This window comes from Narcine bancroftii, chromosome 1, assembly GCF_036971445.1.
Source record: "Narcine bancroftii isolate sNarBan1 chromosome 1, sNarBan1.hap1, whole genome shotgun sequence".
Taxonomy (NCBI): domain Eukaryota; kingdom Metazoa; phylum Chordata; class Chondrichthyes; order Torpediniformes; family Narcinidae; genus Narcine; species Narcine bancroftii.
In genome coordinates this window covers 5,572,176-5,598,818 of record NC_091469.1, presented here as the reverse complement: position 1 = coordinate 5,598,818, position 26,643 = coordinate 5,572,176, and the positions used below count along the sequence as shown (strand labels likewise).

The following is a 26,643-nucleotide window of genomic DNA, read 5'->3' as shown; positions in this document are numbered from 1 at the left end:
ACCCCTTAATTATTTTACCCCCTCTTCTGGTTTTGCAACCAATTAATACTGGATTCTTCTCTTCCATCCTCACCAAAGTTGGGCTCATCTAGAACTGTGTGGCCTTTTTCCTTTTACACTTCTCCCAGTCTGTGTGCTCACAGATCTATGCTGGTTCCCAGTTCACTAATGTCTCCAATTTAACATTTTCATCCAAAATCAGGGAAGTACAAATGCCGGAACTTTGAAATAACAATGGGAAATGTTCAGCTGCTCAAGACTTGGCACAGGGTTCCAACCCAAAACATTGATCATTCTTTTTCTCCCACTCACTCTGAGTTCCTCCAGTGCATTGTTTTTTTTTGATAGGAAAAAATTCTTCTGGAACTGTGAGAAATTGAAATGAATCTGTTACAGGAAATCAGAAATAAAGGAGAATTCCCAGCAGATCTGGCAGCATCACAGAGAAAAACAATCTGAGTTACTTCAACATTGCAGAAATAAAGCAAAAAGCTGCAGATGCTGTAAATCTGAAACAAAAATAAGTGCTTGAAAGACTCAACAGGCCAGGCAGTATCTCTGAACAGAAAAACTGAACCAATGTCTGCTCATTACACCAACCCTGCTCCCCTCTCTCCTGTGCCACCACTTTGCTCCCCTGCAAGCTGGAAATGTAGCAAATTGTTCTTGTTCATGGTGATACTTTTCTCTGGAAATTGCATGCCAGAGGCATCATACCCTCTGCCTTACCCAATGTCCAGGAACCTCAGCAAGGATGACTACTGAACTTCTAATCTGTGATCAAGGTCAATGAACACTGTCCAGATCTGGGAGCTCTGCTTGTTTGTCCAGTCTTCTTCAGATGTATTGTGCTATGAAGCATGGGTCTTGCAGCTGGAAGGAGAGAGAAAGGTTGGTTTGAAGGCCCTGATCTTTCTCTGTCGGGCTCGATAGGGTGAGGTGCCAAGGAACAATGCAGCTAGTCCAATGAACTCAGGAATTGGATGATTATCCACTCTAAACAACTATCCAGGGTGGCAGGACCTCCAAGAAAGTGTTTGGTCAGCAACTCTGGCTTAGGCCGTGGATGCAAGTTGGTTGATGCTTTCAGATTTTTGCAGCACTGTATGAAGGACTAGAGTGCTTTTTTAAAATCTTTTTTATTTTTCACACTGTGAACCATATCAATCAAAATACATACAAACGTTTCCCTCTTAAATATACATAGTGGCATTTTTTCCCATTTTTTTCCCCCTTACCTTCCCTCCCTCCTTCCCCTCCAAACCCATTAAACATTCAACATATACATTACAATAAACCCATTAAACAATGTCATCACACAATGAAAATAAACAAGAAAATTGTGTCATCTACTTTTACACATTGGATCAAGTCGTTTTGTCTTCTTATCATTTTAGGGGGTGTAGGTCCGCGGTAGGCCCTCTCTGTTGTGTTCCATGTACGGTTCCCAAATTTGTTCAAATAAAGTGACTTTATTTTTTAAATTATATGTTATTTTTTCCAATGGAATACATTTATTCATTTCCATGTACCATTGCTGTACTCTCAGGCTCTCTTCTGATTTCGAAGTTGACATTATACATTTTTTTGCTACAGCTTTGGCTATCATAACAAATCTTTTTTGCGCTTCATCCAGTTTGACGCCTAATTCTTTAATTCTTATATGACTTAGAAGAAAGATCTCTGGATATTTTGGTATATTGCTTTTTGTGATTTTATTTAATACCTGATTTAGATCTTCCCAAAACTTTTTCACTTTCTCACATGCCCAAATTGCATGTACTGTTGTTCCCATTTCCTTCTTATAGCAAAAACATCTATCTGATAATGTTGGATCCCATTTTTTTAACTTTTGGGGTGTGATATATATAACCTGTGCAACCAATTATACTGTATCATGCATAACCTTGTGTTTATTATATTCTTCATAGTTCCAGAGCATAACTTTTCCCATATTTCATTTTTATCTATATGTTGTTAGGTCTGCTTTGTTCATGAATGAGTGAGACAAACACCAGACTGAGTCGAAATCAGGGTTCTTTGTTCTTTATTGCCGGATTGTAACACTTGCAACTAACGATGTTAGTCGGAGAATGCATTCTGCCGTTATCAGCAAAATGATGATTTTTTATACCCTTGGGTACGTGCTTAGAACATCATCATATCATTACTTGTCCAATGACTAAAACTGTTGCTATCCTTTCCCTGCTAGCTTCCTGCCTCTCAATCCATCAATGTCTCTCTTATCTTGTAAGTACAAGGATGCATTCACATCTTGTTACAGCCCTGCACAGGGTAACTCCTTACACATTCCCATCTCATGATGTTTTACCTAACAGGAGTACAAGGACACCTCCCCTTCTTGTTACAGCCCTGCACAGGGTAACTCCTTACACATTCCCATCTCATGATGTTTTACCTTACAATGTTTAAATCTTTTCCACACTTTTGTTTGGGTTTATAGCTTATTTCATAATTTTCCTTCTCTTGAGGCTTGATGTACATGTTCGTTAGAAATCTTTTTATTATCATTGTTTCTGTAATTACAAATTCAAAGCTGCTTCCTTCTGGTAATCTCAGCCTGCTTCCCAATTTGTCCTTTAAGTAGGTTTTCAGTTGGTGGTTTGCAAACATTGTACCATGAGTTATTCCATATTTGTACTTCATTTGTTCAAATGTTAATAAATTATTTCCCAAAAAATAATTTTCTATTCTTTTAATTCCTTTTCTCTCCCATTCTCTAAAGGAAAGGTTATCTATTGTGAAAGGGATTAGCTGATTTTGCGTCAATAATAATTTTGGTGTTTGGTAATTTGTTTTTTTCCTTTCTAAGTGAATCTTCTTCCATATACAGAGTAAATGATGCAGTACTGGTGAGCTTTTATATTGCACCAGCTTTTCATCCCACTTATATCTTCTGGTACCTTCTCTCCTATTTTATCTAGCTCTATCTTCTTCCAATCTGGTTTTTCCCTTGTCTGATAAAAATCTGATAAATACCTTAATTGTGCTGCTCTATAATAATTTTTAAAGTTTGGTAACTGCAAACCACCTTGTTTGTACCACTCTGTTAATTTATCTAACACTATCCTCGGTTCCCCCCTTTCCATAAAAATTTCCTTATTATTCTCTTTAGTTCATTGAAGAATTTCTCTGTTAAGGGAATTGGTAACGATTGAAATAAGTATTGTATCATAGGAACATAGGAAGTAGGAACAGGAGTAGGCCAAAAATGGCCCATCGAGCCTGCTCCGCCATTCAATACGATCATGGCTGATCTAATTTATGACCTTAAAGTTCTCATTAATCTCCATTGGATTATATGTAATTTGTTTGTCCTTTTTCCTTGATGCTAATACAGTTCTTTTAGCTTGTTCTGTTTTAAGTTGCCAGGCTAATATTTTGTGTGTTTTTTCTCCCAGTTCTTAATACTTTTGCTTTATTTTCATTATGTTCTTCTCCACCTTATACGTTTGTAATGTTTCGTATTTTATTATTTTGTCCATCAATTCTCTTCTTTTTGTTGCATCTTCCCTTGTTGCTAATTCTTTTTCTGTACTTACTATCTCCCTTTCCAACTGTTCTATTTCCCGATTGTAGTCCTTTTTCATCTTAGTTACATAACTTATTATTTGCCCTCTAATGAAGGCTTTCATTGCATCCCATAATATAAATTTGTCTTTCACTGATTCCGTATTTATTTCAAAGTACATTTTAATTTGGCGTTCAATAAACTCTCTAAATTCCTGTCTTTTAAGTAGCATGGAGTTTAATCTCCATCTATATGTTCTTGGTGGGATGTCTTCCAGTTCTATTGCTAATAACAGGGCTGAGTGATCAGATAGCAATCTAGCTTTATACTCAGGTTTCCTAACTCACCCTTGAATATGGGCCGACAACAAAAACATATCAATCCTTGCGTATATTTTATGCCTACTCGAATAATATGAGTATTCCACTCCCTTGGGTGCTGCCTCCTCCATATATCCAAAAGTTGCATTTCCTCCATTGATTTAACCATAAATTTGCCCACTTTATTCTTTTTGCTAGTCATTTGTCTAGTTTCATGCAACATTGGGTCCAAATTAAGGTTAAAATCCCCTCCATTCAATATATTCCCCTGCGTATCTACAATCTTCAAAAAAATATCTTGCATAAACTTTTGATCTTCTTCATTAGGTGCATATATATTGATCAAATTCCAGAATTCTGAATATATCTGACACTTTATCATTACATACCTCCCTGCTGGATCTATTATTTCCTCCTCTATTTTGATTGGTACATTTTTATTGATTAATATAGCTACAGCTCTAGCTTTTGAATTATATGATGCTGCCGCTACTTGCCCGACCATAATTTATTATGTTCCACTTCAGTTAGATGCGTTTCCTGCACAAATGCTATATCTATTTTTTTCTTTTTTCAGGGTATTTAACAGCCTTTTTCATTTAATTTGTTATGTATTCCATTAATATTTATAGTCATATAGTTCAACATAGCCATCTTATATTCTGTTTACACCTCATTTCCACTTCCTCACCCATTTTTATTTTCCCCATTTTCATATCTCAGTTTTCCCTTTTTGAACTCAATGTATGACAACACTTTTAAAACATAAAATACTTCAACAACTCCCACATCTATAATTCCCTTAACCCCAAATGTCCCCCCCCCCCTTCTATACCTTGCCGGGCAACCACAACTCCCCTCTCCATTTGGATTGCGAACCCGCTCGTAAGCGTCAACTGATTTCGCAGTGAGTGTTATTCTCTCCCACCCAACCCTCTCCAGAAAAGACTTTTATCTTCACATATAACAAAGCTCACCCTTTTCCCCCCCCCTTACTTCTTTTCTTCCCTTTTCTTTCCCTTCTTTAGTTCTTACTTATACATTGTTTTTACATCTTTATTTGTAGTTTGTCATCATTCTTTGTTCTTGTTACATCTCTTCATTCTCCTTCTGTCTTGCAGGCATTCTGCAAATTCTTATGCTTTCTCCAGATCCGAGAACAGTCTGTTTTGCTCCCCAGGATAAATATTTTAAGCACAGCTGGATATCTTAACATAAATTTGTAGCCTTTTTTCCATAGGATTGATTTTGCTGTGTTAAACTCCTTCCTCTTCTTTAGGAGTTCAAAACTTATGTCTGGGTAAAAAAATATTTTTTGACCTTTGTATTCCAATCGTTTTTTGTCTTCTCTAATTTTATTCCTTGCCCTCTCCAGTATATTTTCTCTTGTCGTGTATCTCAGAAATTTTACTAAAACGGATCTTGTTTTTTGTTGTGTCTATGGTTTCGGAGCTAGAGTTCTGTGTGCCCTTTCTATTTCCATTCCTTCCTGTATTTCTGTCATTCCCAGGACCTTCGGGATCCATTCTTTTATAAATTCTTTCATATTTGTGCCTTCTTCATTTTCCTTTAGGCCCACTATCTTTATGTTGTTTCGCCGACTATAGTTTTCCATTATATCCATCTTCTGAGCTAACAACTCTTGTGTTTTTTTAACTTTATTGTCACTGTCTTCCAATTTTCTTCTTAAGTCATTCACTTCCATTTCTACAGCCATTTCTCGTTCTTCCACATTTTCTAATCTTTTCCCTATTTCTGTCATGACCAGCTCTATTCTACTCACTTTTTCTTCTGTACTTTTCATTTTTCTTTTAATTTCACTAAATTCTAATGTCAACCATTCTTTTAATGCTCTCATTTGTTCTTGAATTTTTTTTAATCTATATACTGTCCATCTATTTTACCTTCTATTCCTCTGTGCAGAGCTTGGTCTTCTTATTCCTCTTCTTCTGTGCCTGCAACTGTGTTTGTGTCTTCTACTTCTCTTCCTGGTATCTGTGTCTCTTCTGACTTTCTTGTTGAGCTGCTTGCCTCACTTTGCTGGGCGTCTTCTTGCATGGCTTCTTGCTGTTAGTCTTCTTCTGGGTTAGTCATCTGTTGGGCCTCCTGTTGCTGTTCTTCTTTCCTATCACTCCCTTTCCTGTCGCTTTCCTCTTCTTCCATCTGAGAGCCCTGATGTCGGGCATCCCTCAGCTGGTCGTGCTGTGTTAGTTTGCTCCTCAGCTGGATTCCCCTCCCGTTGGTGTTTTCTTTTTCCTTAGTGTGCACATTGCTTGCTTCTGTTTGGCTCAGAGAGTCATTTTTGCAGTCCAGCCATCAGGAGGTCGTGACTCTGCGGGGTCGTCACCAACCTTGGGGAACGGGCTCTTTTCTCCTCAACGGCTCCCTGTTTCTTCATGCAGGTAAGGCCTTCTCCTTTCTCTTCCAGCGTCTTTTCTTTTTTTCCCGTTGTTTTTACTTTTTCCTTCTTGGGTGCCATTTTCTTCCTTTTCTCCACAACTTTATCTTTTATTTGTTGTGTTTTGTGTTTCTTGAACTTTGTATTTTCTTCACTTTATTTCTTCTTTTCTGGAGAGAGCTGGTATTCTCCTACTGGCCACTACTCCATCATGTGACTCCTCCAAAGTGCTTTTCTTTAATGTCTTTCCAATTGTCCCTGAAGACTAACCAGTGCCTTGTTTTATATGGCAGCTTTCTGTGTACAAGTTGCATTTCTTATAAAAGCAACCATTTTTGGCTGCAAAGTCCTTTGAGTTTTGCTAGTACTTCACAGGGAGGTGTTGGTTGAGTCTGGATTAAAGATTGATCCTATGCCTCCCATGAGTGAATAGGGAAGACCCCGCATTGTGCAGGTACTGAAGGAAAGGGAATGAAGATTGTGAATGGCTGTGGAGAGAAACCAAGTCATGTCTGTTTGATTGTCTCACTGGTGTGTCCTTCATCCACTCCCACATCTGATCTGTCACACTGGACTTTTCAATAAGGAAGTGGAGGAGCTTGGGAGGTTGTCTGAGCTGGAAGATTGATGAAGGCTCGTTGTGTTTCTTTAGATGCTGGAGGGGAGTCAAGTCTGACCCAGTTGCTGATGGCAGAGGTGCAGAAGCAACAACAGGCGGTGATCCAGAGCAACAGGCGGGTTCAGGAGATGACCAGTGAGGTGAAAAGTAAAGATGATCACATCAGGCAGCTGCAGGTGAAGCTTAGCGAGCTGCACAAGTACCAGGAGCGATTTTGGAACATGCGGGAAGAGCGAAACAACTACAGTGAGGAGCTGAAGATCTGCAAGGAGGAGAACTACAAGTGGGCAAAGGACTTTGCAATGCAGAGTGAAGAGAAGAACAAAGCAATGATGAAGAACAGGGACCTGCAGTTGGAGGTGTGTTGGAGTTTGTATGAAGGTGTGTGTCCTATAAATTCCACCACTTCTGAAGTCTCCATGGATTCTCCTTTTCCTTATCCACTTGGCTTGTGAGCACTAAATTCCTTCCTTTGCTTTGCATAAGATTCACACTTACAGTTACGTACCTCGGCTCTGTCTGTTGCAATAGCGTGGATCTCCCAGTGGTGACCCATTTCAATTCCCCTTCTCATTCTCTTGCTGACATGTCTGCCTATGGTCTCGTGCATGGCCAGAGTGAGACCACCTGCAAATCAGAGGAACAACACAGCTCATCTTCCGTGTGGGCATCCACGGATGGCATTAATATTGACTTTTCTGGCTTTCATTTCCCCCTCCCCTTCTTCCCCCTTCACCTTCCTCCAGCCCTGTCTCATTCCCTTTTCCCTGTCTTACATAGACAAAATCAATTCTCACCTCTTCCCTTATCATATCCAATTAACACCTTTTATTGGTCTGGACTCTTCCCCCAGTCAGCACAGTTTCTATTTTGAGATTTCATGTTTTTTTGCTTGTTCTTTGCTTATTCCTTGAAGAAGAAGAGCTCAGGCCTGAAACATCTGAAATATCTTTATCTCCAATGGATGCTGCGAGACCGACTGAGTTCCTCCAGCATTTTGGTGTTTTTTTTACTCCAATCACAGTATCTGCAGAGTTTCACTTTCAGTCTCATATTTTCAGAAAAAGATCCTGGATGATCTCCCCATCTCTGGGGTTGTCTCAGGTATGGGAACTGTTCAAATATTGAGTGAAAAAACACCTGAACTTTGGAAAATTTGTCTATCTGCTTCCTGGATTTTGCTCACTCTCACTTAGAGTATCACATAGGCCCTTCCCCTTCCCACTCATGCCTATTCTTTAGGATCCAGAAAAACCAAACCCTTACTCATTTAGGCCTGAAAATGAATGCCAACTGACCCATCCCTATCCCAGTTATTCCCAGTGTCCAGATTCTCAATCACCTTCAACCCCTTGCTGTCCCAGTGGGTCGAATGGGACAGATCAGTTCCCATTTGATGGCTGAGTTGCTTGAGGAGCCTCTACTTTAGCAGGTGAAAGAAAATTGTGTGAACTGTCAGCTGAAGATTTGTGAACATTGTTCCAGATTGAGAAACTTAAGCACAGTCTGATGCTGGCTGAGGATGGATACAAAGTGGAGAGGACTCACACTATGAAACTCAAGCATGCCATGGAGCAGAGGCCAAAGCAGGAGCTTATCTGGGAGCTCCAGCGAGAAAATGATTTGCTCAAGGCAAAGATCCAGGAGATGGATTCTCCTGTGAAGGTACAGTAAAACCTCTGGTATCCAGTACCCATGGGATTGGTAGATACCTGATAAGGTTGCTGAGATTGCGTGCTTGTGTGATTGTTGAACTAACTGCTGGGGGAGCCAATTTTACACCTGTATTTTTACCTAATTTTTTTTTGCTTGAGGATACCTGTTGTTTGAATTCCGGTTAACAGGGATTTTACTTTGAAACACCTGGGATGGAAAGGGAGCTTTTTTGCCATTAGCTTTCCTCTATTGGGCACTGATTCTCTTCAGAATTTAATTTTTTGGGGCATTCATCCAGTTATCTTCGTCTTTGATGAGGCCAAATTTGGAGCGTGTGCAGTTTTGGTCATCTAACTACAAGAAAGATATCAATAAAATTGAAAGAGTGCAGAGAGGATTTATTAGGATGTTGCTGGGACTTGAGCAACTGAGTTACAGGGAGAGGTTAAACAGGTTAGGACTTTATTCTCTGAGGCAGAGAAGAATGAGGGGAGATTTGACAGAGGTATACAAAATGATGAGTGATGTAGACAGAGTAAATGTAGGTAGGCTTTTTCCCACTGAGGTTAGGTAAGACCAGAGGTTATGGGTTAAGGCTGAAAGGGGAGAAGGTTTGGGGAATTTCTTCTCGCAAAGAGTGGTGGGAGTGTCGAATGACCTGCCAGCTGAAGTGGTGAATTCTGGTTCAATTTTAACATATAAGAAAAATTTGAACAGGCACATGGATGGGAGGAATATGGAATGGGTACAGGTCAGTGGGACTAAGCAGAATAATAATTTGGCACAGACTAGAAGGGCCAAAGGGCCTGTTTTTAGTGCTGTAATGTTCTATGTTTCTATATGTGGCTCAGTGCCTCTCTGCTTAATGATAATGACACAAAACAAACACAGGTTGTTCTTCTATTTGTATTGTCCAGAAGGGTGAGAGGGCTGGTTCTGAGTCCAATACCAAACTTGCCAACAACACTTTCACAGGCTTAGTGAGAATTCAAGACAGGTGGAACGCTGGTGAAATGCCAGTGAACCCAGCTTAATGCAGGATATCCAGTGTAAAAACAGGAATGTTTAGCAAGCAAGGCATCAAATTTTCTCTCTTCTTTCTTTAATTGCTGTGTTGTTAAAGTGACTGTGACTTTGATAACAATTATTCTCCCCTGCTCCTATCTGCATGTGATTTCTCACTCTTCCAATACTGATGCTGCCCTTCACCTGAACTGTTGACTGTTTCTCTCCCCTGGATGCTGCCTGACCTGCTGTTTGTTTCTGGAAGTTCCAATTGGGATCCAGTGACTCCAGTGCTTTGTGTTCTGACCCAGGAGTGGCATTTGGTACTTTGAATTTTGCATTTTGTGGAAGGCCATTGCTTTAGAGTGTCTCTTGGATGTTTTATAGTCAGAGTTTGGGGTCTTTTTCAGGGTCAGTTTCCAGGAGTTTCACTTCAATGTTTTTAACTGTTCCATTCTGATTGTTTTGTAACAAACCTAATTTATCTAAACATTCTGCAAGAATCATAAAGAAATCTAATGTGCTTGTGTTTGATTGCTGTGCAAGTTGAAGGTTGACGACGCTGATAAAAGTAAGCTGTACATCCAGATTCTGGAAGATGACCGGAGAACAACTCTGGAGGAACATCAGGAACTTGTCAACAGCATTTACAGTTTGCGCAAAGAGCTTCAGGATGTGGAAGAGTTGCAAGATAAGGTGGGATTTAATCTCTGGTTCTCAGACACTGGGTATCAGTGGTAGGGGTGCCCCTTCATTGCCTCACCTACCCATTCTCGAACCAAGGTGTTGGGTCGTTCCTGAGCAGCTTGGTCATGGTGGAATCTGGCTGAACTAACTGAAGGGTGGTTGAGGTCAAGTCCTGGAGTCACACAGTCACCACATTTGGGGAAAAGAGGCAGACAAACTTCCTGTGGCACTGCTCTGGGAATATCAGCCCGGATCTTGTCCATGGAAAGGACTGTGAATCCCAAACCTTGAGAAACCCTGAGGCATAGCTGACACCTCAGCAATTGGAAACCAGGCATTCAGTCTGAGATGTGGCTGTGTACAGGGAAGAGGGAGGGGATAGAGGTGTGGACCAGGTTGTTGTCAGCTTGCACGTGAACACTCACCTTGTGTCCATTCAGCTCCTACTCAAGACTGAAGTGAGTCATTTGGCACAGGGTTCTAGAGGTTGGAAGCTCTTTTTTCTATCTGTTTGAACCATCACCCAGACCCAACTGCTTGTGCCAAAGTTCGTTATGAAATGGAAGGATCTGATTGAGCAGCTCGGTGGCTGATTGTGTTGAGCACAAACCTTTCGGCCAGAATAGGGAGAGGGTGATAGAGGGAGGTGACCTGTCCCCTGGGCTGATCAGAGATGGCTGAATGTGCAAGTGTACGATCACAATACCCTGTGGCACCTCCGCCCTCTTCTCTTTCAACAGCAGGTTTTCAAACTGAATGTCAGGTTTCCAGCCTTGAGATGCATTTTATTCCAGAAAATAAAAGTCATTATCATTAGTCTTTGCCATATAGACCGTCCACATTTTCCATCGTGTTTGTTTCCCTGCCTGTCTCTGAGCTTGGACCAGATAATTTGCAACATAACCCTGAGTTGATCTTCCATTCTCACGCTCTTTTATCAACACCAGCTCTTGCTGTAACTGTTATCCCTGCGGTTGCCACCACCAAGCTCTCTGATTCCATCCACAGATGAGTTCAAAGCTCTGTTGATCACATCAGTCCAAAAGCTACTGGCCTGTCGGTTGCTACACTTACTGACCTACATAGGATCCAGCTCATAAAATTCAGCAGTTGCATGCTTCTCAGATTTCAAATTTATTGTTCGAAAACATACAACCCTGAGATTCCTTTTCCTGTGGGTGAGGCAAAATTACCACTTATTGGTAGTGCAATAAAAAATGAACACCACGTATACATGTAAACAAATAAAAATGTAAACAAACTGTGCAATACAGAGAGAAATAAGAAATGAAGTGCACATGAGTCCTTAAATGAGTTTGTCATTGAGGAGTCTATTGGAGGAGGGATAGCAGCTGTTCCTGAAACTAGTGGTACAAGTCTTGTGGCACCTCTACCTCTTTCCTGATGGCAGCAGCGAGAACAGAGCATGTGCTGGGTGGTGTGGATCCTTGATAATTGCTGCTGCTCTCTGACAGCAGCGTTCCCTGTAGATGTTCTCAAGGGTGGGGAGGGTTTTGCCGGTGATGTCTTAAGATATGTCCACTACCTTTTTCAGACCGTGATGTAGCCGGTCAGCACATTTTCCACCACACATACCAAGGTTTCTGGTGTCATACCAAACCCCTGCAAACTCCTGAGGAAGTAGAGGCACTGATGTGCCTTCTTCATGACGCAATTCGTGTGTGGGGTCCAGGAAAGATCTTCTGAGTTAATGACTCCCAAGAATTTAAATTTGCTCACCCTTTCACCTTCCCTTCTCTCATTTCCTCCAATTCTAACCTGTTGTACATCCCTAGCTGACTTGCAATGTTACAGTGGCTGTGCTGTAGTTGCCAGGCCCTAAACCCCTCGACCTCCCTCCTTTCTTTTAAAATCACATCAATTCCTCCTCTTGTTGGAGGAGGAGTCACGTGATGGAGTAGTGGCCGGTTGGGGAATTCCAGCCCTCTCCAGAAAAGTTTTAAAAAAACACAGAAAACACAAAGGCACAACACAAAAATTAAAATAAAGTGAAAGTAAAGGTGGGAAGAAAATGGCAGCAAAGAAAGAAAAGTCGAAAGCAACGGGAAGAAGAGAAGAAGAAAAGACATCGGAGGAAGAAGGTGAAGGCCTTACCTGTCCGAGGAGGCCCGCTGTGGTGAGAGAAGTCCGCTCCCTCAGGTCAGTCGAAGTCCTGAGCTTGGGACTACGAAAATGGCTTGCGGAGCCAAGCAAAAGTGCGCAACCATGCATGCGCGAGGAGTCGCGCATGCGCGATGCGCAAGTCAACGAAAACATTGACGGGAGGGGGGACCAGCTGAGGAGTCGATCTCCACAGCTGAGAATGACAGCCACAGCACAGCAGCAAGAAGAGAACATAGAAAACAACGAGAACAAGAAAGAAGAGAGTAAAAAGAAATCAAGGAAACAACAGATGACCAACCCAGAGGAAGAAGAAGAAGAAGAACACAGAGAAATGGAAGAAGAAGGGAAAGGCAAGACAATGGATTTTTTTATTAAAGAATAAATGGAATCATTAAAAGAATGGCAATCACAAGAATTAAGTAAAATAAAAAGAAGAATTAAAAGAACAGAAGAAAAAATGAATAGATTAGAGATGGTCATGTCAGATTTAGGAAAAAGAGTGGACAAGGTGGAAGAACGAGAAACAGCCGTAGAAATGGAAGTAGAGGACTTAAAAGAGAAATTAGAAGAATCTAATAAAAAAGTTAAAGAGACACAAGAGCTATTAGCTCAGAAGATAGATATAATGGAAAATTATAATAGAAGAAATAATATAAAGATAGTGGGCCTTAAGGAAGATGAAGAAGGCAAGAATATGAGAGAATTTATAAAAGATTGGATCCCCAGGGTCCTAGGAAGACCAGAATTACAGGAAGAAATGGAAATAGAAAGGGCACATAGAACATTAGCCCCTAAACCACAGCCACAACAAAAACCAAGATCCATTTTAATAAAATTCCTAAGATATACAACGAGAGAAAATATATTGGAGAAAGTAATGAAGGAAATAAGAGAAGACAAAAAGCCACTGGAATACAAAGGTCAAAAATTTTTTTTCTATCCAGACATAAGTTTTGAACTCCTGAAGAAGAGAAAGGAGTTTAATACAGCAAAAGCGATCCTATGGAAAAAAGGATATAAATTTATGCTAAAGTACCCAGCGGTACTTAAAATAGTTATTCCAGGGCAGCAAAATAGAGTATTCTCAGATCCGGAGGAAGCATGAAAATTTGCAGAACAACAAGACAGAGAGATGAAGACATGTAATGAGAGCAAAAATGACCACGAACTATATGTATGTGTGTATATGGGTATATATATATATATATATATATATATGTGTGTGTGTGTGTGTGTCTATGTATATATGTGTGTACATGAGTGTATGCGTATTTAAAGGAAAATATATAGAGTATAGATAAGAATTAATAAGGGAAAGAAAGGGAAGAGAGGAAGTAAGGAGGGAATTAAGAGAGTGACCTTTGTTGTATATGAAAATTGGAATCTTTTCTGGGGGGGGCTGGGTGAGGAGGAGTTACGGTCACTGCAAAATCAGTTGATGCTTGCGAGTGAATTCGCAAATCCAAATGGAGAGGGAGATGTGGTTGCCCGACAAGGGATAAAGGGCAACTCAGGAAGGGGAGGGGATAGTGGGGTTAAAGAAATTTTAGATAGGAGAATAAGGGAAATGTTTGATGTTTTAGAAATGTTGTCTTATAAAGTGTTCAAAACAAGAAAGCTGAAATGGATAAGAAGGAAAGGTGATGATGATGAAACAAAGGAAAGATAAACAAAGTATGAAATGGCTATGTTGAACTATATGACTTTAAATATTAACAGAATACATAACCAAATCAAAAGGAAGAAACTGCTAAATTTACTGAAAAAAGAAAAAATTGATATTGCATTTGTGCAAGAAACACATTTAACTGAAATGGAGCACAAGAAATTAAAGAGAGATTGAATAGGACATGTAACAGCAGCGTCATATAATTCAAAAGCTAGAGGAGTAGCTATATTAATCAGTAAAAATGTACCAATTAAAATAGAAGAGGAAATAATAGATCCAGCAGGGAGATAAGTAATGATAAAATGTCAGATATATTCGGAGTTTTGGAATTTACTCAATGTATATTCACGTAACGAAGAAGATCAAAAGTTTATGCAAGATATTTTTTTGAAGATAGCAGACACGCAAGGGAACATACTAATAGGAGTGGATTTCAACCTTAATTTGGATTCAAACATGGATAAAACGGGGAAAGAAATTAACGGAAAGAACAAAGTAACCAAATTTATAATTAAATCAATGCAAGAAATGCAACTTTTGGATATATGGAGGAAACAACACCCAAAGGAAAAGGAATATTCATATTATTCGGGTAGACATAAAACATACTCAAGAATAGACCTATTCCTGTTATCAGCTCGCATCCAAGAGAGAGTTAGAAAAACAGAATATAAAGCTAGAATATTATCGGACCACTCACCTCTGATATTGACAATAGAGTTAGAGGACATCCCTCCAAGAATGTATAGATGGAGATTAAACTCCATGCTACTTAAAAAGCAGGATTTTAGAGAATCCATTGAAAGACAAATTAAAATGTACTTTGAAATAAATACGGAATCAGTGAAAGATAAGTTTATACTATGGGACGCAATGAAAGCATTCATCAGAGGGCGAATAATAAGTTATGAAACCAAGATGAAGAAGAACTACAATCAGGAAACAGAGCAGTTGGAAAGGGAAATAAATATGAAACCCTACAAACATATAAGGTGGAGAAGAACATAATGAAGACAAAACAGAAATATTATGAACTAGGAGAAAAAACGCACAAAATTCTAGCATGGCAGCTTAAGAAAGAACAAACTAAGGGAATGGTATTGGCATCAAGGAAAAAAGACAAACAAATCACATATAATCCAACGGAGATTAATGAAAACTTCAGAGAATTCTATGAACAATTATACCAAACTGAAAACGAAGGGAAAGAAGACAAAATAGATGAATTTTTAACTAAAATTGAACTACCAAAATTACAAATAGAGGAACAAAATAAATTAACAGAACCATTTGAAATAGTAGAAATACAAGAGATAATAAAAAAACTACCGAATAATAAAACACCAGGAGAGGATGGACTCCCAATAGAATTCTATAAAACATTTAAAGATTTATTAATTCCTCCCCTCCTTGAAGTAATCAACCAGATTGATAAAACACAAAGCTTTCCAGATTCATGCAAAACAGCAATAATTACAGTAATACCAAAGACAGGGAAAGGTCCACTCGCACCAGCGTCATATAGACCAATATCTTTACTTAACACAGATTATAAGATAATAGCTAAACTATTAGTAAACAGATTAGCCGACTATGTACCAAAAATAGTAAATCTAGACCAAACTGGATTTATTAAAAAAAGACGAACAACAGACAATATTTGTAAATTTATTAACTTAATTCATGCAGTAGAAGGAAATAAAGCTCCAACAGTAGCGGTGGCTTTAGACGCAGAGAAGGCCTTTGACAGAGTAGAATGGAATTATTTATTCAAAGTACTACAAAAATTCAGTTTACCAGAGGAATATATTAATTGGATTAAAGCATTATATAAGGGGCCATTGGCGAAAGTGACAGTAAATGGATATATATCAAAACAATTTAAATTAAGCAGATCAACAAGGCAGGGATGCCCACTATCGCCCTTATTGTTCGCGTTAGCCATAGAACCACTAGCAGAACTAATAAGAATAGAAAATAAAATAAAAGGGATAAAAATAAAAGACAAGGAATATAAAATCAGTTTATTTGCAGATGACGTTATAGTATACTTAACAGAACCAGAAATATCAATAAAAGAATTACATAAGAAATTGAAGGAATATGGAGAAGTGTCGGGATACAAGATTAACGCAAATAAAAGTGAAGCAATGCCAATGAATAATGCGGATTTCTCAAAATTTAAGAAAGAATCACCATTCAGATGGCAAATGCAAGCAATACGATACCTAGGTATACAAATAAATAAAAACCTCGGCCATCGATATAAACTCAATTATTATCCACTAAAATGAAAAAATTACAGGACGACTTAGAGCATTGGAAAGACTTACCACTAACACTAATAGGAAGGATAAACTGTATTAAAATGAACATTTTCCCAAGGATACAATACCTATTTCAGGCATTGCCAATACACTTGACAGAGAAATTCTTCAAGGAGTTAAAGAAAATAATAAGGAAATTTTTATGGAAAGGGGGTAAACCAAGGATAGCACTAGATAAATTAACAGAATGGTATAAACAAGGAGGCTTACAACTGCCAAACTTTAAAAATTATTATAGAGCCGCACAATTAAGATACCTATCAGATTTTTATCAAACAAGGGAAAAGCCAGATTGGACTAGATTAGAACTAGATAAAATAGGGGAGAAGATACCCAAACATATTATATAAATGGGTTGAAAAATTGGTACAACGTAGGAATTCTCCAGTATTACATCATCTGCTCAAAATTTGGAAGAAGATTCATGTAGAAAGGAATAAAACAAATTACCAACTACCAAAACTAATACTGACGCAAAATCAGCTAATCCCTTTTACAATAGATACCCTTTCCTTTAGAGAATGGGAGAAAAAAGGGATCAAAAGAATAGAAAATTGCTTTTCAGGAAATAAATTATTATCCTTTGAACAAATGAAGGATAAATATAATATAACTCACGATACAGTGTTGGCATACTAGCAACTGAAATCCTACTTGAAGGACAAATTGGGAAGCAGTCTGAGGTTACCAGAGGGAAGTAATTTTGAATATGTGATTACAAACACAATGATAATCAAAAAAATTATAACAAACATGTATATTAAACTACAAGAAAAGGAGAACAAGGAAACAAATAGTAAAACTAAACAAAAATGGGAACAAGATCTAAACATAAAGATAAAGAATGAAACATGGGAGAAGTTGTGCTCAGGAACAATAAATACGAGGTTACGTATGATACAATATAACTGGATACACAGGCTATATATTACGCCTCAAAAGTTAAATAAATGGGACCCAACAGTATCTGACAGATGTTTTTGCTGTAAAAAGGAAATGGGAACAACAATTCATGCAATCTGGACATGTGAGAAAGTGAAAAAATTTTGGGAAGATCTAAACCAGATATTAAATAAAATCACAAAAAGTAATATACCAAAAAACCCAGAGATCTTCCTCCTAAGTAACATAAAAAACAAAGAATTTGGACTTGATTTGGATGGTGCACAAAAAAGATTTGTTAGGATAGCCTTAGCTGTAGCAAAAAAATGTATTATGTCAGCCTGGAAATTAGAAGATAACTTGAGAATACAACAATGGTATATAGAAATGAATAAATGTATTCCATTAGAAAAAATAACATATAATTTAAGAAATAATATTACAATATTTGAACAAATACATGAAACACAATAGAGAAAACCTACCAGGGACATCTACCACCTAAAATGACAGAAGGAGAAGGGAATGAAAAGAATTGACTCAGTGGAAATTCTTGTTTGTTTTTATTGAGTGACAACATTGTTTGACGCGTTTAATATATCTTAGATTCTGAACTTTAAATGAATGGGAGGGGAGGTAGGGAGGGTGGGATGGGAAGAGGGAGGGGGGAGAGAAAACGACTGTATATATTTGAAAAGGAAAATGTATGTATCTTGATCAATGTGGTTTATAGTGTGAAAAATAAAAAATTCCTCCTCTTGTTGCTCTCCCTCATGACCGTTGCCCAACTGTGCCCCTGTGGAAAAAATTTGAGAAATTTTCTCCATGATGACCTCCCTTTTAGAAACACAGGTTGTATGGGAGGGTGACGTTAAACCTCTGTGCCCCTGGGTAGGAAGGAGAACTGGTTTGTCCACTGGTAATGAGCTGGAGAGAGATAGAAAAGAGCACTCTTGATAACCAGAGTGTTGAAGTCAGGGCAAGGTGTGAGTTTGGGAACAAAGTCCCATGGTGAAAGAGCAGATTGAGACCAGGGTCTTGGGGAGCAGATGCTAGAACTATGACTGAGGGTCACCTTCACCAGCAGTCCAAGAGCTTCAGCACTGGGGTGATGGTCCAGCTTGGACCAGACACTGTATTCCTGGCTGCAAAGTCAGTTGTTCTTCCTAATTCTAACTCTTGTCTGGCTCTCTCGTACCTTGTGAAGTACCTGGAAGAGAAGGAAGTGTTTGAACTGAAGTGCACGACACTGCAGAAGGATTCCCAGATGTACAAGGATCGGATTGAAGCAATCCTGCTGCAGATGCAAGAGGTGGCAACAGAGAGAGACCAGGTAACTGGAAAAGTGACTTTATTCTTTAAATCGTAACAGTCATTAAATAGGCCTGGGTCATGTTACCTGCACTCCCCTCATTATTTTAGGGGACATTTCTCATGAGCTGCAGCAGGCTCTGACTAGCAGAAGGTAGCCAATGAGGCGCTGGTGGGCCGTGTCAGGCATCTAGAGCTCATCTCTGCTAAAGCCCTTTGAACTACTCAAATACAATCTCCAGAGGCATTGAAATAATTTGTTAAAATATTTGTTAAAAAATTATTTTTGTAAATTAATTAATTAAAAACAGAAGATTTTAACAAATAGTTTTAAAGCAGTAAAGTAAGATAACTGAAATGCACCGAGCGGCAAGGCACCTGAATGAAGGAACTGAAATACTTGGCTCCATTCACCTTTGTCCTGATGGTTAACGGCCCACGTCAGTTGACCAGTATTGCCACTTGCCATCAGTTGTCCCTTGGCATTAAGCTGTGGGGCTGGGTAGCAGTCAGCACCCGTTTGTTGGTCCAGCAGAGAAGAGGTTGTGCAGGCACCTTACCTTCTGGATGTTTGTGTCTCCCATGATCTAACATATGGCAGGAAGTCCAAGATGAATTGGATTTGGAACAGGTGAAACCTAGTTGCTCTCTGTGGAGATCTACTGTTCCTGTCTAGACCTTGTTTCCAGGAGATATCCCATGGTCTGACCCAACTCACTCTGCATCAAGTCTGTGCTCATCTGTGTTAAGGTTTCTCAGCAGTGCAATAGCATTGAGGGATTAACCAGAGGACGGCCACAGGGCAGGGTATGGACGGATCTTTAATATCTGTATCTAATGCTCTGCCCTGCCTCTACTTGTGTCTGTTTCTCCCTGTGTCACACCTGCAGGCACTGAAGTCAAGGGAGGAGATGCACAAGCTGCACTGTCAGACCCTGCAGCAGAAGGATGAGTACCGCAAGCTGATCCGTGAGCAGGGTGAAAGATGTGATGAGCTGCAGATTGAACTGTTCCGGCAAGAGGAGCAACTCCTGAACCTACAGGCCAAACTCAGGAGAGTCAAACAACCCGCCGACAGTTCGGTAACATCCAGCTTTCTAGTAATGCTGGGGTAGGGTCCATGATGGAATTTGGTCTGTGATAGCCTCAGGGTTAGTCTGAGGACTTGGGGTTTGGTTTTGCTTTGTGTTTCTGATGGAGATTGATTAGTGAAGCTGAAGTCTAGTTTGTAATGGTATTGGGTTTTAGTTTGGGGTTCAATGTCATATTGGGGTTGGAACTTCAATATTGAGGTTTAACCGATGTTTGGGTTGAAAACACATTAAATAATCTGTAATTCACAACATCTTTGTTGTTTTTTTTCAGACGTCAGACTTAGATGAGACCATCTCCAGAGCTTCTCAGGATGTGAGTCAGTTTACTTTCACTTTGTGACCTGATGTAACATTGCTCTCCTGCCCCTGGTGAGTCAGCTTCCACTTCCCCACACCTATGGTGCATGGACTGCCACTGCTTGCAGCACACATTGCATTGCCCCAAGGCACCAATCCTTTCCCTGTGAAAACTGACTGTGTAACTCTAGTGTTGGGAGGAGTTGTGGCCCGTCCTAGTCTGGATCCTATCTTCACTTGTGGCCAGACACATAGGATCTGCTAACTTAGCACTTGTACAGAAACATGCATACATGTTTACAAGCATCCCAGGTTTAGGTGTGCAATTGCACATAAACTATCTACATGCATTCACGTATCCATATACACTCTCCATTCATGTCCCCTGAGCATCACTAAGTAAATCAGCAGCGAGCTGACTTACAACATGCACTTTAGGATGAGGGGTGTCATGTACTTAATACACATTATTGTCCATGTAAGGTGTGGTATTTCGGGGCAGCTGGGTGATTTTTCCGATTAGCATGGATATTCACTCTCGCACTATCAATCTCCTTCTTTTAATAGATCACTGTTGCAGGAATCCAGGCTGCAGATCAAGGTTCTGCTGAATGTGAGTTACTTCAGTACCTCGTCCTCGTTAATTCAATGTAATGCAGCAATGTCATCTCTGTGATAGGGGCTCGATTTCTCACCTCCAAGACCCATCACAAAGACATGGACCCACAATGTGAGGGTCAGATGTTCCCCATCAACCATCTCACCCCTCTTCCCCTGCACAACCCCTACTGTGTCCCTCGCCTCTCCGCCCCCCCCCCCCCACCGTGTCCCCTGCCTGTCTTCCTTTCCCCCCCTCTCCATCGTGTCCCCTGCCATTTCCCCACCCCCCCCCCGCCCTGTCTAAAATAGTCATTTCCTTTCAGGGAGCTTGACTCAGGGCACAGACACTCTGAAGGTGGTGGGTTCACAGCAGTCACCAGCGTTGGGTCCGTACTCTGCCACAAATGCAGTAAGTTTCTTTGCAATTAAAACCCCTTTACAACACCTGATTTTTATTAGCAATCATATCCACCTTTGTCTTGTGGCCTCAACAACTTGTAGAATCTAGCCACACAGCTTTAATGTTTTAAAGCACAGCATGTTTTAGCATTATATGCAGTTTCCACTGGCCAGTGTGTGGGGTGTGAGCTTTGCTGAGCAAGGACTTCGGTGAAGCTAAAGACAAGGTACTGCAGGATTTGTGATTCAGTGAGTAATCGGATGGTCAGCTGGGGTCCTCCATTTAAATTTGTGTGCTCTAATGTATAATTCCTGCATGTGTTTAAGGGTAATTTTATTTATTTAATTTTGAATTACATTAGCAAATGACTATTGGCACTTAATTATAATTTATCTAGTTTCAAGATATCAGTTTTTGTTAAACATATACAGTAAAATGATAATTTAGAGTGAGCCTTATGGGGTGTGGGTGTAGGGATATAATCACAGATTCTCCATCCAGAGTATCTCGCTGGAAGAGGAAAGGTATATGGATACTCTTCAGGGTCAGCGTGAAGGGGGAGGGGCATCCGTGGGCATTGCCCCCAAGCTAGGTGCTGTGCCCCCCCCTCGCTGATCGAGTTTATGGCCCCTAACATTCGTTCTGCTCCTGACACTGATAGTCTTTCTGAGTGGTCAATCTCCTTGGCTTAAATGCAGCTGAATTGGTGGATCAAGAGGGTGTGATGGGAAATAAAGAAAGAACAGGGGGTTCAGAGGAATGGAGAGGCCCCAGTCTTGGCACGTGCATAACAGGGCACATGATTCTTGCAGCTTGTAGGCGGGAATAGCTGTCATTTAATGTGCACTGAATTCCAGAGTGTGTCACAAAAGGACAGGATAAATAAAGCAAAAGAACATCCAATTAAAGTCAGAGTGGGAAAGACTTTTAAAAAAAAAACAAAATGCAGGATTTACAATGAGAAGCAAATTAATGACACAAATAGAAATGAATGGATCTGATCCTGTCAGATGTGAGAGCAAAGTGATCAAAGTTTGTGATTCCAGGCAATACATAAAAGTGCAGGAGAAACTCAGGAGAAATCCAAGAAACTTTTAGAACACTGTCTGTAAGGAGTTTGTACATTGTCCCTGCATCTGCATGGGTTTCCTCCCACCGTTTGAAATGTACCAGGGATGTAGGTTAATTCGGTGTAAATTGGGCGGCCCGGGCTCGTGGGCTGAATTGGCCTGTAACCGTGGTGTATGATTAAATTGGTTAAAAAATTTTAAGAGATGGGAAAAAGGTGTGATTGGTTCTTATCATGAAGGAAGGGATAAAGAGCAGAAAGAGGATGGACTTTAGTTGAGAAAATCGCAACATCAGATCAGTTCAGGTGCAACTGAGAAACCTGAAGTGCTGGGTAAAAACACGAAAAGCTGGAGAAGCTCAGCAGGTCAAACAGGGTCCTTTATGTAGCAAAGGCAAAGATACAGAACCGACGTTTCGGGCTTGAGCCCTTCATCAATGCATGAGAGAATGCCAGCAGGCATCCGAACAAAAGGGTGGAGGGGGGGGAGGAGAGGGGAAGGGATGACAAAGGCAGGAGATGATGGGTGGAGAAGGGAAGGGGGAAGAAGATGATAGGTGGAGAAAGGAGGGGGGACAGCAGCAATTAGGGGGAGGAGGGATGGCAAGGTGGGGGAGAACTGGAAAGGCAGGAAAATGGAAGAAAAGGCGAGCAAGTTTAGCAGAAAGCAGAGGTCAATGTTAAGCCATGTGGCTGGAGAGTGTCCAGACGGAAAATAAAGCGTTATTCCTCCAATCTGTGGGTGGTCAGGGCGGGATGGTACATCAGGCATGGGAGTGTAACTCAGCATTGAAATGGTTGGCAGATGGAGAGGAGGTGCTCCGCGAAGTGAACTCCCAATCTCTGACCAGTCTCCCCGATGTAGAGAAGGCCACAAAACTTTGATGGGGCTTGTCTATACTCTATAGAACCCAGGTAGAAGAGATGAGGTAATAAGGATATTAAAGACATAGAACTTGGGAGGCTCAATATACAGGTTGGCTGAATATAGAATGTGCAGTGATAGTATGGAGGCTGAATTCAGAGAAAATGGTAAGAGATGATTTTCTATTTCAGTCTGTTAACTTGTTAGTTTAGCAAGCAAGGGGCTATTTTTGATCTTGTGCAATAAGAAAGAGTTAATTTACTTTATAGTTAAGCAACCTTGATTAAAGCTTAAACAAAGCAAACTTTGAAGCAGCTGTTGATTGTGGCAGATTGAGAAACTCTTAAGGAGATATGACCATCAGTAAATGATGGGCAACACTTAAAGAATAAAACCACAGTTTACAATAAAAATACCAGAGTTTACAATAAAAATATCACTGTTTACCCAGTGGTTCTCAACTTTTTTTTCTTCTCACATACCACCTTAAGTAATCCCCACCTATGGCTGGGGTGAGGTGATGGGAATGTAGGCAGAATAAAAATTGTACTAATGTGGAATTAGTGTGAAAGAGTACTTATATATAATTTTTTTATTTTTCACACTGTGAACCATATCAACCAAAATACATACAAACGTTTCTCATTCAATATTCACAGTGGCATTTTCTCCCTTTTTTCCCCCCCTACCTTCCCTCCCCCCTTCCCACCCTCTTCCAAAACCCATAAATATTCAACATATACAATACAATAAAACCATTAAACAATGTCATCACACAATGAAAATAAACAAGAAAAATGTGTCATCTACTTTTACACACTGGATCAAGTCGTTTTGTCTTCTTTTCATTTTAGGGGGTGGAGGTCCGAGGCAAGCCCTCTCTGTTATGTTCCATGTACGGTTCCCAAATATGTTCAAATAATGTAACTTTATTTTTTAAATTATATGTTATTTTTTCCAATGGAGTATATTTATTCATTTCCATGTACCATTGCTGTATTCTCAGGCTCTCTTCCATTTTCCAAGTTGACATTATACATTTTTTTGCTAGTGCTAAGGCTACATAATAAATCTTTTTTGCACTTTATCCAATTTGAGGCCTAATTCCTTACTTCTTATATTACTTAGAAGAAAGATCTCTGGATTTTTTGGTATGTTATTTTTTGTGATTTTATATAATATCTGATTTAGATCTTCCCAAAACATTTTCACTTTCTTACATGCCCCAAATTGCATGTACTGTTGATTCCATTTCCTTCTTACAGCGAAAACATCTATCTGATAATGTTGGATCCCAGTGTGAAAGAGTGCTTGATGGTTAGCATGGAGTTGATGAGCCAAACAGCCTGTTTCCTTTCTGCATGTCTCCATGGTCTTCTGTGAACAGAAAGGAGGAAAGCATTCAACTCTTGGAGCCTGTTCTGATGGTTAAATACATTTTTGCTGCATTTTAACTCTTGTTATTTAACATAGGTCTATAAGCCTTAATACCTTGGCCAACAAAAATCCATTTATCTCAGATTTAAAGTTGTGAACTGAGCTGGTACCTACTGTCCTCAGTTTGAGAGAGTTCAATGGAGGAAGGACCTGATTTTCAATCAGGATGTTGATTTTAAGATGATGCTTCCTTGTTCTGGAACCCCCACCTTTTCCCATCTCATCCACAGAAAGTTTCCAACCACGCTTTTCAATTCCTTTCAAAATCCTATCACCCTAAACTTTTTACATTTCCTGACCATTAGATTTCTTTCTTGGTAGCATTCTGCTGAATCCCTTCCCAGGACCATTTTGGGGTGAGGGACATGCAGAGTGGAATAGTGTAATGAGGGTAGGAAGATGTCCGTCTGACTAAAATCTCCTGTTCCTTTGTTGTCAGCTACCATCTACTGAAGATCAATTGAAGGTGAAGTCCAACCGGTTGAGGATGAAGAAAAGCTTTGAAGACTACAGAAGGTTTTAAACATTTCCTTAACTAAATTTTCTGTTATTTCTGAAATTAGGTAGAATCAACCTGCCTCTGATTCTCTCTTCATTAGCAATCATCCTTCTCTTATACTGTGACTGTTTCATGTATTTCTTTGGCTTGGCTTCGCGGACGAAGATTTATGGAGGGGGTAAAAGTCCACGTCAGCTGCAAGCTCGATTGTGGCTGACAAGTCCGATGCGGGACAGGCAGACACGGTTGCAGGGGAAAATTGGTGGGTTGGGGTTGGGTGTTGGGTTTTTCCTCCTTTGTCTTTTGTCAGTGAGGTGGGCTCTGCGGTCTTCTTCAAAGGAGGTTGCTGCCCGCCGAACTGTGAGGCGCCAAGATGCACGGTTTGAGGCGAGATCAGCCCACTGGCGGTGGTCAATGGGGCAGGCACCAAGAGATTTCTTTAGGCAGTCCTTGTACCTCTTCTTTGGTGCACTTCTGTCACGGTGGCCAGTGGAGAGCTCGCCATATAACACGATCTTGGGAAGGCGATGGTCCTCCATTCTGGAGACGTGATATCAGTTTTCAAATCCACCTCACTACCTGTCTCTGGTTCCCTGCCTAAACATCTGACTCGAAGTCTATCTGTTTCTACATCTTTCCTGCTGGTTCATCATATCTCCCACTGACTGTTCTGCTGCCCATTCTCTCCTGTTGTCCACCTGTTCTGTGACCAGTTTCTGTATTTCTGTTGTGCCTGTCTATTTTTGGTGAAATGCATCAGCCTATAAGTTCATCAGTACAGCCCAGTCACAGTCTGTTAGGGGATGGGCAGGTAAAGCTTTTAAACTCGTATTGAAAGGCATCCTCATCACATCCTGACTACAGATCTTCTCTCTTTTCAATAACCAGGAAGCGGGCAATGCGACTGAACAAACAGGCAAACAACGGGGTGAAAGGAAACCTGATGGCAAGCGAGTCTACCGACTCTGACTACTCAGAGGGAGAAGGGAAGAACGAGGTTGGAAGGTGATCTGCCCACCTCATGGGGACTCACACTCCATTGCAGAGACAGCAATGGGTGCCACTCTTCACTTGAGCCAGCAGGTTGTAGGTTTGAGTCTCGATGCATGTAGTATCTTCTGCTGTGGGAGTGCTGTCCTTCAGATGAGGTGTGGGGTAAAGCCCATCCTCCCTTCAGATTGGGCCACCTTTTGGAAGGATGGGAAAAACTCCTGGCTGCCCTGGCCAATATTTATGTCCCAGTTGATATCCTTGAGTTGAATTATATGTTGATATTTTAATTGTTGCATTTGGGCCACTACTGTGTATAAATAGTCAGGGTCCTTTTACCAAGAGGTGAGAACATTATATGGTGATAAATCCTTTGTTAATGTTATTAGGACAGCAGAGGAAAGAATTCATTAATATCTCTACACTCATATGTTATCATAACCTCTCCTTCTTCTGCAATCTTTCCATCCCTCTCTCTTGGTTCCTTTCTCTCAATTTAGCTATCTTTTGTTTTCTGTCTCTTTCCATCTCCACCCATCTGTCCCTTTATCAGAGTGGCAGCAGCCAATTGGTCCAAATGTGCATAAAACAGCACAAAATCCCCTTTTATTGTGAGGTGGTCCAGCACCTACAAGGTGTGGGAGTGGCCAGCTTTTTAAATTGTATTGAGTAGCTTTCCACACACTAGCTGGTGATGCACAAATAAAATGTCATATTCAGGGTCAGTGCTCACAAGGATCAGACTACCTTGAAGTTACCATATCTCTTTCTTCATAACTTTGACAAAGGGTCAGATGCAGAATGGTGTTTATATCTCTTTGCATCCTGACTTACCCAGCATTTTTGTGTACAGGTACACAAT

At 40.2% G+C, this 26,643-nt stretch overlaps 1 protein-coding gene across 10 annotated transcripts in view; it reads left to right on the top strand.

The window, feature by feature from the left end:
* The window catches only part of card9 (caspase recruitment domain family, member 9), an 81,536-nt gene that overhangs the window by 17,983 nt on the left and 36,910 nt on the right, over positions 1-26,643 (top strand). For 6 of the 10 annotated variants that reach the window (XR_011351939.1, XR_011351938.1, XR_011351937.1 and 3 more), the window contains 10 exons: positions 6,903-7,228; positions 8,355-8,534; positions 10,077-10,226; positions 18,427-18,552; positions 19,421-19,612; positions 19,896-19,937; positions 20,489-20,534; positions 20,845-20,930; positions 24,732-24,808; positions 25,680-25,796. Coding sequence is in view for 4 of the 10 variants with exons in the window: in XM_069919752.1 (XP_069775853.1) it covers positions 6,903-7,228; positions 8,355-8,534; positions 10,077-10,226; positions 18,427-18,552; positions 19,421-19,612; positions 19,896-19,937; positions 20,489-20,534; positions 20,845-20,930; positions 24,732-24,808; positions 25,680-25,796 (1,342 nt within the window). In the remaining 6 variants the exon portion in view is untranslated. Of the gene's footprint in view, positions 1-6,902; positions 7,229-8,354; positions 8,535-10,076; positions 10,227-18,426; positions 18,553-19,420; positions 19,613-19,895; positions 19,938-20,488; positions 20,535-20,844; positions 20,931-24,120; positions 24,276-24,731; positions 24,809-25,679; positions 25,797-26,643 lie in introns of those variants that run through there. The other 4 variants (XR_011351947.1, XM_069919760.1, XM_069919770.1 and 1 more) reach the window with 4 other exon arrangements.